At 47.1% G+C, this 14,806-nt stretch overlaps 1 protein-coding gene across 1 annotated transcript in view; it reads right to left on the bottom strand.

Moving 5' to 3' along the window:
* Nucleotides 1–1,633: 1,633 nt before the first annotated feature.
* LOC121868925 (mucin-2-like) overlaps nucleotides 1,634–14,806 on the bottom strand; it is a 13,483-nt gene continuing 310 nt past the window's right edge. Inside the window, exons 2-6 of the mRNA XM_042369959.1 lie at nucleotides 14,465–14,585; nucleotides 13,746–13,924; nucleotides 6,052–6,155; nucleotides 2,298–2,948; nucleotides 1,634–2,167 (exon numbers count right to left, since the gene is read on the bottom strand). Coding sequence (XP_042225893.1) covers nucleotides 1,634–2,167; nucleotides 2,298–2,948; nucleotides 6,052–6,155; nucleotides 13,746–13,924; nucleotides 14,465–14,585 — 1,589 coding nt within the window. The remainder of the gene's footprint in view (nucleotides 2,168–2,297; nucleotides 2,949–6,051; nucleotides 6,156–13,745; nucleotides 13,925–14,464; nucleotides 14,586–14,806) is intronic.

Raw genomic sequence — 14,806 nt, 5'->3', positions numbered from 1 at the left:
CTGGTTCAGACACACCTCCACCATCCATCCAGGTTAATGGTTCTACCTTCTGTAATGTTGCCCACTCTTCGGTATCTCGGCTCCAACTTGTCTACCACCGCAGACGTAGATGAAGAGATTCAGCATCGGATCAGATGTGCATCTCAAGCCTTTGGCAGACCGCGAAATCATGTCTTCAGCTGTAGGGAGCTGAAATTATCTACAAATCTGCACGTATATCGAGCAGTGGTCCTGCCCACCCTGCTATATGGCACCGAGACATGGGTCACATACAGGAGGCACCTCAAGGCACTTTAAAACTTTCACCAACGTAGTCTACGTTCCATCCTCCGAGTTCGCTGGGAAGACAAGAGAACAAATGTCAGTATTCTTGCTGACACCAACTGCAGGTGCAACGAGGCTACCATTATCCATGAACAACTACGTTGGACTGGCCATGTTACCCGCATGGACGAAAGTAGACTGCCAAAGCAGCTACTTTACAGTCACCTAACGAAAAGTGTAAAATTGACCTCTTCACCTGGGAGTCGATTACTCCACATTGTAACGCTTGGAGGAGCACCACACGAGAAGGTGTCAGTACTTTCGAGTTAGCCCGACTGCAAACCGAGGCAGACAAGCGCCAACGCCGGAAAAACGTTACCACCGCCCCTCCCGCAGTAGATGGAGCTCTTCACGTGTGCAACGAATGTGAACGACGCTGCAGGTCCCGTATCGGTTTCTTTAGTCACCTCAAAACTCACCAATGAAGGTGACATCCCTAATAACTCATATCATTGTATCATAGCTGGATGATCGTCATACTAGATTCTGAGTTACAGCAAAGTGTGTGTGTGTATGTGTGTGTGTATGTGTGTGTGTGTGTGTGTGTGTGTGTGTGTGTGTGTGTGTGTGTGTGTGTGTGTGTGTGTGTGTGTGTGTGTGAGGACCTGCTATGAAAGAGAGAGAAAGTGACCGAGTATGTGGAGAGGTAAGCGAGTGAGTGTGTATGAGGGTTGGGTGAAGAGGAAAGAGTCTGTGTGCAAGGATATTGTGTTAGAATCTGTGCATGTGAAATTGTGTAACGCAGTGTGTATAAGACTGTGCGTTAGAGTGAGTGTGAAAGTGTGTCAGAGTGTGTGTGTAAGAGTGCACAAGGGAGTGTGAGAGAGAAAGTACCTTCGCGTTAGTACACCATCGTGGCCTCAACATAGTCACTGGCTCCCGGCGACTGTGACCATAATAGCTCCCCCGTCACCGTCTTCTCTGAGAACCTCTTCCCTGTGTGCAGTTCGCGGGATCAGAATCTGCAGAAGGCGGTGCTGGACATCCACTCTTGGTAGGGAGGGTTAGCGAGCGTGTTTGTCGTGCTGGCAATTCTATGTAATGGCTCCCAGTAGGAAAAAGAGAGTGGTTCTGCTGCAGTATTACCCCTTGTGGTGGCTCCTGACGGGGGAGTTAAGTAGCTCCTGGCCGAGTAGTGGTCTCTCTTGTGGCTGCTGGAGGTGGAGGTAAGAAAATCAGGTGAAACATAAACCTCTCTGCCTTTTCCTCCTGGAGACGTTGTGGAGATCTGTAAGAGGATTAACCCAGTAATACTCTACCTTCTGCAGGAGACGTTGTGGTAACTCCTACTGGAGACATTTAACCCGATCTATAGAGCCATTATCCCTGTGGTGAATCTTGGTCGAGGCGTTGTGGTAGTTCCTGGTTGTGGTAGTTCCTGGTTGTGGTAGTTCCTGGTTGTGGTAGTTCCTGGTTGTGGTAGTTTCTGGTTGTGGTAGTTTCTGGTTGTGGTAGTTCCTGGTTGTGGTAAGTTCCCTGGTTGTGGTAGTTTCCTGGTTGTGGTAGTTCCTGGTTTGGTAGTTTCCTGGTTGTGGTAGTTCTGTAGTTTCTGGTTGTGGTAGTTCCTGGTTGTGGTAGTTCCTGGTTGTGGTAGTTCCTGTTGTGGTAGTTCCTGGTAGTTCCTTGTGGTAGTTTCTGGTTTTGGTAATTTCTGGTTGTGGTAGTTCCTTGTTGTGATAGTTCCTGGTTGTGGTAGTTCCTGGTTGTGGTAGTTCCTGTTTGTGGTAGTTACTGGTTGTGGTAGTTTCTGGTTGTTGTAGTTACTGGTTGTGGTAGTTTCTGGTTGTGGTAGTTCCTGGTTGTGGTAGTTCCTGGTTGTGGTAGCTTCTGGTTGTAGTAGTTCCTGGTTGTGGTAGTTTCTGGTTTTGGTAGTTCCTGGTTGTGGTAGTTACTGGTTGTTAGTTTCTGGTTGTGGTAGTAGTTCCTGGTTGTGGTAGCTTCTGGTTGTAGTAGTTCCTGGTTGTGGTAGTTACTGGTTTTGGTAGTTCCTGGTTGTGGTAGCTTCTGGTTGTAGTAGTTCCTGGTTGTGGTAGTTTCTGGTTGTGGTAGTTCCTGGTTGTGGTAGTTTCTGGTTTTGGTCCTGGTTGTAGGTAGTGGTAGTTCCTGGTTGTGGTAGTTACTGGTTGTGGTAGTTCCTGGGTAGTTTCTGGTTTTGGTAGTCCTTTGTGTAGTTCCTGGTTGTGGTAGTTCCTGGTTGTGGTAGTTTGTGGTTGTGGTAGTTCCTGGTTGTGGTAGTTCCTGGTTGTGGTAGTTCCTGGTTTGGTAGTTCCTGGTTGTGGTAGTTCCTGGTTGTGGTAGTTCCTGGCTGTGGTAGTTTCTGGTTGTGGTAGTTCCTGGTTGTGGTCGTTCCTGGTTGTGGTAGTTCCTGGCTGGTAGTTTCTGGTTGTGGTAGTTCCTGGTTGTGGTCGTTCCTGGTTGTGGTAGTTCTGGTTGTGGTGGTTGTGGTAGTTTGTGGTTGTGGTAGTTCCTGGTTGTGGTAGTTCCTGGTTGTGGTAGTTCCTGGTTTGGTAGTTCCTGGTTGTGGTAGTTCCTGGTTGTGGTAGTTCTGGCTGTGGTAGTTTCTGGTTGTGGTAGTTCCTGGTTGTGGTCGTTCCTGGTTGTGGTAGTTCCTGGTTGTGGTAGTGCTACAAGGAAAGGGTGAAGGACGATAACTCTGGGGGAATGAAGTTGTGAGGAGAGGGGACAACCAAACTGGGGTGAAAAACACACCACGGATACGACAACAACAGCTGTCTACCAACTCGTTCATCCCTTGATAGACGAATTGGACGTTAGTACAGCTCAGACAGGGCTGACAAAGGAAGGTATAAAACTTTAATTGTTGGTGGACTCACAGGTAAGGTACTTGGACAGATTTTGTGGTAAAAAAATAAAAATAGGATGAGGGTGTGTTTGCCAGAGCTGGGGGTGGGGGATATAGTTGAGAGGATGGACAATATCTGTCTGGTACGGGGAACAAACCCATTATCCGCTCCTCAGTGCAGGAGGCAATGATACGGTGTAGAGGAAGAGCTTGATAAGTTCAAGACAGCTTACAGATCGTATTAGGGACTAAGGAGGGATCCCCATCATATGTGGTGTCCTGCCTAGAAGGAGAGTTAGTTAATGAATGGTTGTCAACGGCACAGGTCAACGGCCGTCTTGACGGATATTGCAAGTCAATGCTTCAGTCCCATTCATTGATAACTGGGACAACTTTCACGGCAGAAGGGACCTTTATGCTAGGGGAGGGGGTGGCAACCCTGGCTGTCTTAGGAGGTGGGCAGTTCAAAAGATATCAAATTTTAAACTGCTAGGGGAACATATGGGCACAGGGTGGGGGAAACTGCAGTGGGAGCGGGTAAACAAAGGAAAGATTACAGGAAATAGTGTTAGAATGATGACAAACTACATTAGACAGGAGTTTAAACCCAAATGCGGCAAAGGAGGACTCAGAACACGACTAACTTAAATGTCTACTACGCGAACAGTAGAAGTATGAGAAACAAAATGGATGATATTAGGCTCTGGTATGTACCGAAAAAAAAAATCGACATAATAGCATTCACTGAAACATGGATCAACCTAGACTCACGGAGTTGCCGGTCGAACACCTCAAATTGCGGATTACAAATTGTTCCATACCGATAGGCTGTCCAGGAAAGGAGGCGGAGTAGCCATTCATGTCAGGATAATCTGAAGTGCGAAATAAATATGAAATAAAACTGAGCGGAATACAGAAACAATTTGATAGAATTAATCAACTAGGGAAAATTAATCATAGGAGTAATATATAGACCCCCCAATCTTGATAGAGTTAATGAGTGACTTATCTGGGATGAAATGTTATGGGCTTCATACACAACAAAGTCTGTATAGTAGGCGATTTTAACCCGGCCAAATAGATTGACTGACCTTACGGGTAACTCAGCATCAGAGGATTTCGAAACGATCCAGGACTGCTCTCGTCAACACATAACCGAACCCACCCGGGGTAATAATATATCAGGATTTAGTTCTGTCGAACAGAGAAACCTCATTAGCAATGTCGAGGTAGGGGAACGAACTTGCAAACAGCGATCACAAAGAAATTAGATTCCAGTTAGATTTTCAGGTCAGACGTTATAAATTCCACAAAGTCCCAGATTGGTGAAGGCAGACTTTGGTAGTTTAAAGAGGCAGCTGAGGGAGGTGTCGCGCTTGGGTGCGAGCTCATAGATGACACTGACCTGATAACGAGATCTGAGATTGCCGAGTCTCCACGAATAATTTAAATAATGGGTTACTTAATGCACAAAGGCATAACATACCATACAAAAATCCCAGATCAGACAACAATGACCTAAATGGATAAATAATTATAAGAAGAACATTATTGGTCAAAGGAAAGCTATAGGTAGAAGGATAAATCGTATAAGCTTACCTCCGGAGTATTATATATAAGGTACTGGCCGGTAGGGTGAAGACCGAGATAAGAAAAGCAAAAGAGGAATTATGAACTGAAGATGGCAGGAGGCGAACAAACCCCAAAGGATTCTACCAAATGTATCAAACTAAAAACACGAGATAAGATTTCGATCAATACGTTCAGATACCGGCGCGCTAACTGATAATGACAGAGAAATGAGCAATAATCGAATAAATATTTTTCAACAGTTTTTCACCACCGAAAATTTGGGGTAAACATGATACCTGAGGCACCGACTCTATACAGAGATAGTGAAGAAACAAATAAGCGGAGATAGTAGTGACTAGTAACGATGTTAATAAGCAAATAGACAACCTAATAAGTCACCTGGTCCCGATGAGATATTTGCCAGAGTATTAAAAGGAATGTAAGGAAGAGCTTAGTATGCCCTTAGCAAAGTTGTTTTCAATATGTCATTAAAAACAGGTAGTACCAGCAACCTGGAGGATAGCGAATGTAATACCGATTTTCAAGATGGGGATAGATCACCATCCTCTAAATCACGCCCAATCAGTCTAACATCAATAGTAGGTACCATGAATCAATTATTTCAAAGTCTGAAACCACCTGGAGAAGCTCGCTGATCAATGATTCCCAACACGGCTTCCGCCGCGGGCATTCATGTCTAACTAATCTATTAACATTCTTTTTCATCAGCTTCGAATCGGTGGACGAGGGCACAATTATGAGGGTATATCTCGACTTAGCAAAGCTCTTCTGACAGAGTCCTACGAAAGACTAATTAGAAAGGTAGAAGCGCATATATCAAAGGTAATATCCTTCTTAAATGGATTTGGGCGTGGTTACGGGACAGAAACAGCGAGTGAGTTATAACGGTAATTAAATCGCATTGGAGCAACGTCACTAGTGGAGTTCCCCCAAGGCTCAGTACTTGACCATTATTATTTATTATATACATAAACAACATAGATATTTGCATAGACAGCAACATAAGTAAATTGCTGATGACACTAAAATAGACGTGTAATTAAATCTGATGAGGACTCTGCAAACTACAGGAAGATCTAAAAAATTTTTCAAATGGTCGGAAAAATGGCAGATGAAATTCAATGTGACATATGTAAAGTACTCAGTATAGGAGATGTAAACAGGGGAAACTAGTTAATAGATGAATAACGATGCCATTGTGAATCCGACTGCGAGAGAGACTAGGAGTAATGATAACAAGGCTAATAGTTTCTAATTCACACAAAGGAGTGTTAGTTACAAGACTAGCGAGGTCATCTTTAAAATTATATTCAGCGCTTGTGAGACCTCACCTGATTATGCAGTTCAGTTCTGGTCTCCGTATTACAGAATGCAGATAGAATCCTTTTGGAAAGAATCCAGAGGAGAATGACAAGATCAATCCCGGCATTAGAACCTTGAATACAGAGACAGGTTAAAAGAGATCTTAATTTGCACTCCTCGAGAGACGTAGAGCGAGGGGCGACATGATAGAGGTGTATAAATGAAGTCAGGGTTAAACAGCGATATTACAAAGGTACTCAAACTATCCAACCAGGAGCGAATGAACAATGGTTTTAAATTAGACAAATTTAGATTTCTGCGTGAAATAAGTAAATATTGGTTTGGAACAGAGTAGTGATGAATGGAACAAGTTACCAAATATCATCATTAACTCGAATACGCTGAATAGCTTCAAACATAGGTTGGATGCTTATATGAGTAATAGGGGTTTGGTATAAACGGGACTGCCCAGTATGGGCCAATAGGCCCGCTGTAGGTTCCTCCATTCTTATGTTCTTATAGTAGGTTTGGTTGGAGGGATTGAGTCTTCTTTCTAATGAGGTTAAGTCATATTACTCAAAGGGTTAAATCATCATACTCAAGAAGTTACAACACACCAAACCAACAACCACAACATTACATGCATACATACATACATACATACATACATACATACATACATACATACATACTGTACATACACACACACACACACACACACACACACACACACACACACACACACACACACACACACACACACACACACCACATGGGTAATAATGGAAGCTACGTTAGGAAGGATTACTGTAAATATTTATCCCTAAGTCATGTTAATATCCTGAATGTATAAAATAACACCAGCAAATATAATATAATCGCGGGAAATATCCGGAAATTATTAATGATTAGTTATTGTAATTTTGGTATTATTTTCAAATGACCTTTTTTATATATATAATTGGGAATATTTTAATCGGTGTTTGGTTACTTTTCTAGGGGGTAATTATAAATGGTGAGAGGTTAGGTTAGGTTAGGTTAGGTGAATATTGTTTTATTTATTTATTGTGAAGGGTCTCTCTCTCTCTCTCTCTCTCTCTCTCTCTCTCTCTCTCTCTCTCTCTCTCTCTCTCTCTCTCTCTCTCTCTCTCTCTCTCTCTCTCTCTCTCTCTCTCTCTCATTATGAGTTTCATATTTGAAGGGAAATAAAAACTTGATGAATGAATAATGAAAATGGATAAATTAGGAATAAGTAAAAATGACGAAATATATAAATAGAATGTAAATATAAAATGAATTAGATATTTGGATAGGGAATTATAAGAGGAATTTGATAAGTGAATAAATAACGAATAGCCAGAAAACACGAGAATGATAAACTGGGACAAAATACAAAATGACTGATAAATTAATGAACTTTTGTGTCAGTATATTAAGTTTTATTTAACTGGTGTGACGTCAATTCCTGGTGTGACGTCAGTTCCTGGTGTGACGTCAATTCCTGGTGTGACGTCAGTTCCTGGTGTGACGTCAGTTCCTGGTGTGACGTCAATTCCTGGTGTGACGTCAATCACTGGTGTGACGTCAGTTCCTGGTGTGACGTCAGTTCCGGGTATGATATCACTTCCTATTGACCGTGTAATGGACAGATCTGATTACAGGTCAGTGTCCGCAAGTCTCGTTATGCCCGGTCTTAAGGCATAACTCACGCGGCCTTCAAATCACGCACATTCTCACATGACGGACGGGTGCTGTAGACTACATAATGTGTCATGCACAGTCTGGCATGATAGATTTGAACTAGACTGACGGTACATTAAGTCATGCACAGTCTGACATGATAGATTTGAACTAGACTGACGGTACAGTAAGTCATGCACAGTCTGACATGATAGATTTGAACTAGACTGACGGTACATTAAGTCATGCACAGTCTGACATGATAGATTTGAACTAGACTGACGGTACATTAAGTCATGCACAGTCTGACATGATAGATTTGAACTAGACTGACGGTACATTGTCATGCAGTCTGACATGATAGATTTGAACTAGACTGACGGTACATTAAGTCATGCACAGTCTGACATGATAGATTTGAACTAGACTGACGGTACATTAAGTCATGCACAGTCTGACATGATAGATTTGAACTAGACTGACGGTACATTAAGTCATGCACAGTCTGACATGATAGATTTGAACTAGACTGACGGTACATTAAGTCATGCACAGTCTGACATGATAGATTTGAACTAGACTGACGGTACATTAAGTCATGCACAGTCTGACATGATAGATTTGAACTAGCTGACGGTACATTAAGTCATGCACAGTCTGACATGATAGATTTGAACTAGACTGACGGTACATTAAGTCATGCACAGTCTGACATGATAGATTTGAACTAGACTGACGGTACATTAAGTCATGCACAGTCTGACATGATAGATTTGAACTAGACTGACGGTACAGTAAGTCATGCACAGTCTGACATGATAGATTTGAACTAGACTGACGGTACATTAAGTCATGCACAGTCTGACATGATAGATTTGAACAAGACTGACGGTACATTAAGTCATGCACAGCCTGACATGATAGACGTTAAATAGACTGACGGTACAATGGGACATGCACAGTCTGACATGATAGATTTGAACTAGACTGAAAGTGCACAATAGGTCATGCACAGTCTGACATGATAGGTTGAGCTAGACTGATCATTCACAGTAAATCATGCACAACTTCATATGATTGCATGACCTTCAATATTAAGTCACACTGCCTTTATATCATGCAGAGTGAGGATACAGTGCATGACGTCTATAGCCTTCACTAAGTTACACTGCCGCATGATTAGATAAGAACAGAGAGGTGGTGTGAGGTGGAGGTGGAGATTTGAATGATATATATATTAGGTTAGGTTAGGTTAGTGTGGGGTTAGGTTAGGTTAGGTTAGTGTGGGGTTATGTTAGGTTAGGTTAGGTTAGTGTTAGTGTGAGGTTAGGTTAGTGTTAATGTCAGTGCTAGTGTTAGGGTGAGGTTGGTTGAGGTTAGGTTAGGTTTGGTTAGGATTAGGTTAGGCTAGGTTAGGTTAGGCATGGGAGGGAGGAAGATGGGAGAGTGAAAGATGAGGAAGAATGTATAAAGAGAAGACGGAAGAGAAGGAGGCAGAAAAGGAGGGCGGAGGAGAGGATGAAGGAAGAAGTGGAAGACGCAGGAGAAGAGGAGGGAAGAAGGGGATGGAAAGAGAGGGAGAAGGAAGGAGAAGAAAAGGAAGAGGGAAAACGGTAAAGAATAAAGAAAGAAAAGATAAGATATTGAAGAAAAAGAGGAAGGTTGAAGGAAGACGACGGTAAGAGAAGGAGGAGGAAGGAGGAAAGCGAGGGTGTTATGAGGTCAGGGATAATACCATAAAGCCATTACAAATTGCCCCATGATTTATGAGTTAATGGCGTGAGCTATTTACGGCCCCTCACCCCCACCCTCCACCCTCTCACCCCTCACCTCTCACCCCTCCACCAACCTCCCGTCCATCACCACCCCTCCACCCTCTCCACCCCCTCTCACCCCTCCATCAACCCCACCCGTCCATCACCACCCCTCCACCCTCCACCCTCACCCCTCCAAACTCCACCTCCATCACCACCCTCCACCTCTCCCACCCCTCTCACCCTCCACCAACCCCACCCCTCACCCCACCCCTCCACCCTCCACCCCTCTCACCCCTCCTAACCCACCGTCCATCACCACCCCTCACCTCTCACCCCTCCCACCTCCATTCTTGTACCCCCCCTGTAGCCCCACCCTGTACCCCCCACCCCTGTACCCCCCACCCCTGCCCCCCTCCCCTGTACCCCCCCCCCACCCTGTACCCCACCCTGCCCCCACCCCTGTGCCCCACCCTGCCCACCCCCCACCCCTGTACCCCCATCCCTGTACCCCCACCATGCCTCCCCTGCCCCCTGTACCCCCCCACCCTTTACCCCCACCCCTGTACCCCTCCCTGTACCACCCTCCCTGTACCACCCCACCCCTGTACCCCCACCCTACCCCACCCTGTACCCCCTCCCCTGTACCCCACCCCTGTACCCCCCTCCCTGTACCCCCCTCCCTCTGTACCCCCACCCCTGTACCCCCCCCACCCCTGTACCCCCACCCTGTACCCCACCCTGTACCACCTGTACCCCCCACCCCTGTACCCCCACCCCTGTACCCCCACCCTGTACCCCCACCCCTGTACCCCCCACCCCTGCCCCCTCCCTGTACCCCACCCTGTACCCCCTCCCCTGTACCCCCCCCACCCCTGTGCCCCTCCCCTTCCCTCCCCTGTACCCCACCCCTGTACCCCCACCCCTGTACCCCCACCCCTGTACCCCCACCCTGTACCCCACCCCTGTACCCCCTCCCTGTACCCCTCCCCTGTACCCACTCACCTGTACCCCCACCCCTGTGCCCCCACCCCTGTACCCCCACCCCTGTACCCCCTCCTGCACCCCCCACCCCTGTGCCCCCTCCTCTTGCCCCCACCCCTGTACCCCCTCCCCTGCCCCCACCCTCCCCTGTACCCCCCACCCTGTACCCCCACCCCTGTGCCCCCCTCTCCCCTGTACCCCCCCACCTGTACCCCCCCCCCTGTACCCCCTCCCCTGTACCCCCTCTCCCCTGCCCCAACCCCTGTACCCCCCCACCCCTGCCCCCCCTCCCCTGCCCCCCACCCCTGCCCTCCCCTGTACCCCCCCCCTGTACCCCTCCCCTGCCACCTCCCTGTACCCCCACCCCTGTACCCCCACCCCTGTACCCCTCCCCTGTACCCCCACCCCTGTACCCCTCTCTTCTGTACCCCCCACCCCTGTACCCCCTCCCCTGTACCACCCTCCCCTGTACCCCCACCCCTGTACCCCCCCACCCCTGTACCCCTGTTCCCCCCCACCCCTGTACCCCATCCTCTGTACCCCCACCTGTACCCCCTCCCCTGTACCACCCTCCCTGCCCCCCAACCCCTGCTTACCCCACCCCTGTACCCCCTCCCCTGCCCCCCACCCCTGCCCCCCATCCTCCACCCCCACCCCTGCCCCCCTCCCCTGTACCACCCTCCCCTGTACCCCCACCCCTGTACCCCCCCCACCCCTGTACCCCCCCTGTACCCCCTCCCCTTGCCCCTCCCACTCTTCTGTACCCCCCACCCCTGTACCCCCCACCCCTGTACCCCCACCCCCACCCCTCCCCTACCCCCTCCTGTACCCCACCCCTGTTCCCCCCCACCCCCACCCCTGTACCCCCTCCCTGTACCCCTCTTCTGTACCCCCACCCTGTACCCCCCACCCTGTACCCCTACCCTGTACCCCCTCCCTCTGCCCCCTCCCCTGTACCCACCCCTCCCCTGTACCACCCTCTGCCCCCACCCCTGTACCCCCCACCCTGTACCCCTCCCCTGTACCCCCACCCTGTACCCCCCTCCCCTGTGCCCCCCCCCTGTACCCCCCTGCCCCCTGTACCCCCCCACCTGTACCCCCCACCCCTGTACCCCCCCCCACCCCTGTACCCCCCACCCCTGTACCCCCCACCCCTGCCCTACTCACTCTGTCTCTCTAAACTCGCTCCTTATATACACATTCTACACACACACACACACACACACACACACACTCACTTTATCTGACCATGCTTGTTGCCCATGTAAATAAGTTACCTGAGGCTCCATCAGTGTTGAAGACATGACCGACTGCGTGACTATGCTCTCTCTCTCTCTCTCTCTCTCTCTCTCTCTCTCTCTCTCTCTCTCTCTCTCTCTCTCTCTCTCTCTCTTTTTTTTCTCTCTCTCTCTCTCTCTCTCTCTCTCTCTCTCTCTCTCTTATACGACAATTAATAGCCTTTTAACGCAAACATCAGAACACAGTGGTTAGTGTTCGTACATTGGTGGCGTGACTACAAATGAATGTCTAAGATGGCAGTGGTAATAATGGTGAAAATCCTGAATAGTAGTGTGCTTTAATAACCTTATGTTGCCGACCTGTACTGAATACACCTCGGAATGGTAGCAAAAACGAGGTGTGTGTGTGTGTGTGTGTGTGTGTGTGTGTGTGTGTGTGTGTGTGTAAATATGACAATATTAATATTAATGACCAATAATGATATTTGTGTGTGTAATTTAAAGATATATAATTTAAGTATGTTTTTGTGTTTTTATTCTTAAGTGGATTATAATGATATATATCGCTCACAAGCTGTACTCTCTCACATATATAACCCACAAGTAGATGATATGTACTAATGTACTGTATAATAAACCGTATCGCTCACCGCCTGTATGTCAATAGTATACTTTACAATGTCGAGCTGTCAATAGAAATTAACTAGAAAATGACAGGATTTTTTTTAAAGAAACTGTCCAGACTTTAAAGTGACAGGTGTAAGTAACTGTCCAGACTTAAAATGACAGGTTTAAGTAACTGTCCAGACTTAAAATGACAGGTGTAAGTAATTGTCCATACTTAAAATGACAGGTGTAAGTAGCTGCCCAGTCTTTAAAGTGACAAGAAAATTGTGAAGTAACCCTAGCCTGAGAAATCGTTAATAGCGACTGGAGTGTAATTATCTTAATGACAGGTGTTAGTCACTCTCTGATGTCACCTGTTCCAACAGCCCGTCACTCACCCGTCACTCTCACCACAACCTAACCTAACCTAACCTAACCTAACCTAATATTGCATAACTCAAACTAACCTAAGCCTATCCAGACAAACCAAACCAAACTAACCCAGCCAAATTTTCCCCAACTCAACGTAACCTAACCTAACCATCTCTCACAGGTAAGGTTTAGGCATTTAATCATCAGGTGTAATAACCTCGGTGGAGGGGGGGGGTAAGCTTCAGATGATCGCCCCACCACCACCAAAAAATGACTTGAAAATAATTTGTTGTCAGGGAAGCACACAGTAATTTATCACACGGTTCCGGGGACATTGTTAAGGAACACTGATGAATCGATCCACACCCCTTGGCACCTTTGTTTACCTTTGTTCACCTGTGTATCGGTGTTTATCATAAGTTTGACCTTTGTAAACACGATCCCGACCCCTTGGGACATTTGTTTACCTTGTGTTTACCTGTGTGTCGGAGTTACTCACAAGTTTCACCATTGTAAACACTCTTAAAAGAATTTCCTATTTTTTTCTTTCGTTATGGCTGGATTTATTGAGATTCCGAGAAATATTTTTTTAGTTTTTTTCGTATGGAGATTTATTGGGCAGGGTTCCGGCCCTTTGGAGGTTTCCGGTGTGTAGAAGTGGGTTATTGGGTCTCTGGAGTTATAGGGAGGCTTCAGGTGTGTTGGCGAGGCTTCCGATGTGTTAGGGAGACCTCCGGCGTGTTAGGGAGGCTTCCGGTGTGTTAGGGAGGCTTTAGGTGTGTTAGAAAGGCTTCCGGTGTGTTAGGGAGGCTTCAGGTGTGTTAGGAAGGCTTCCGGTGTGTTAGGAAGGCTTCAGGTGTGTTAGGGAGGCTTCAGGTGTGTTAGGAAGGCTTCCGTGCTGTTAAGGTAGTTCTGTTTATATCTTCTTTTAAACAATCGCCAAGATGTGTAACTTAAGTTTTGTTTTTTTATGTCGTGCGAAGGCGCGATCGTGAGTCAGAGAGGCTGGCATGAACACTGTCCGGGTCATAACTACGGCCGTGGTTCAGAATACTGTCGGGTCATAACTACGGCCGTGGTTTAAGTTACTATTCGGGTCGCCGCTACGGCCGTGGTTCAGAATACTGTCCGGGTCATAACTACGGCCGTGGTTCAGAATACTGTCCGGGTCATAACTACGGCCGTGGTTCAGAATACTGTCCGGGTCATAACTACGGCCGTGGTTCAGAATACTGTCCGGGTCATAACTACGGCCGTGGTTCAGAATACTGTCCGGGTCATAACTACGGCCGTGGTTCAGAGTACAGTCCGGGTTATAACACTACGGCCGTGGTTCAGAATACTGTCCGGGTCATAACTACGGCCGTGGTTCAGAATACTGTCCGGGTCATAACTACGGCCGTGGTTCAGAATACTGTCCGGGTCATAACTACGGCCGTGGTTCAGAATACTGTCCGGGTCATAACTACGGCCGTGGTTCAGAATACTGTCCGGGTCATAACTACGGCCGTGGTTCAGAGTACAGTCCACCTCCTCATCCCCCTCCTTCGCCTGCTCCCCTCATGTCGTCCCCTCCCTTCACCTCCCATCACTTCCTCCCTCATCCCTTCACCCCCTCCCCTCATTTTGCCCACCCCTCCCCCCTCACCTCCCTTCCCTCCCTTTCCCTCACCCACTCCCTCTTACCTTCCCCCTCATTTTCAGGAGCATAAATCCCTCAGTCGGAAAAAAAGGGACAATCTCACAACAAACTCTATCTCCTCCCTTAACTAATTAATACCAAGAGGTTACGAAGGGCCTTCACTTACCTAGTCTCGAGGCTCTTTTTTGGGGGTGAGATTTGCAATTTCCTCTTCCTCCCAACCTTGAAATTATATATGAGTGGGTGTTCATCTCTAGGACTCTCTGAGGGGTCCTTCAAGACGCCTCCTATGGTTAACCCATTTATATATGCTACCTTAGAGAGTTGTGTCTGCCTACTGGTTTGTTGTTGTTGTTGTTGTTGTTAATGTTAAATTATTTTTTTAGTTAGAGTTCGATTGAGATAGGTTAAGGGTAATTTAGATTAGGCTAGTTTAGATTAGGATAAGCTGCACCAGATTAGGTTAAGTTAGGCTCCGGGTCTACGTCAGTATTTTATTGAGGCTTTA

Source organism: Homarus americanus, unplaced genomic scaffold (assembly GCF_018991925.1).
Source record: "Homarus americanus isolate GMGI-L3 unplaced genomic scaffold, GMGI_Hamer_2.0 scaffold40530, whole genome shotgun sequence".
NCBI classification, from domain to species: domain Eukaryota; kingdom Metazoa; phylum Arthropoda; class Malacostraca; order Decapoda; family Nephropidae; genus Homarus; species Homarus americanus.
Note: the sequence above shows the minus strand (reverse complement) of the source record. Positions and strands in the feature narration are given on the sequence as shown.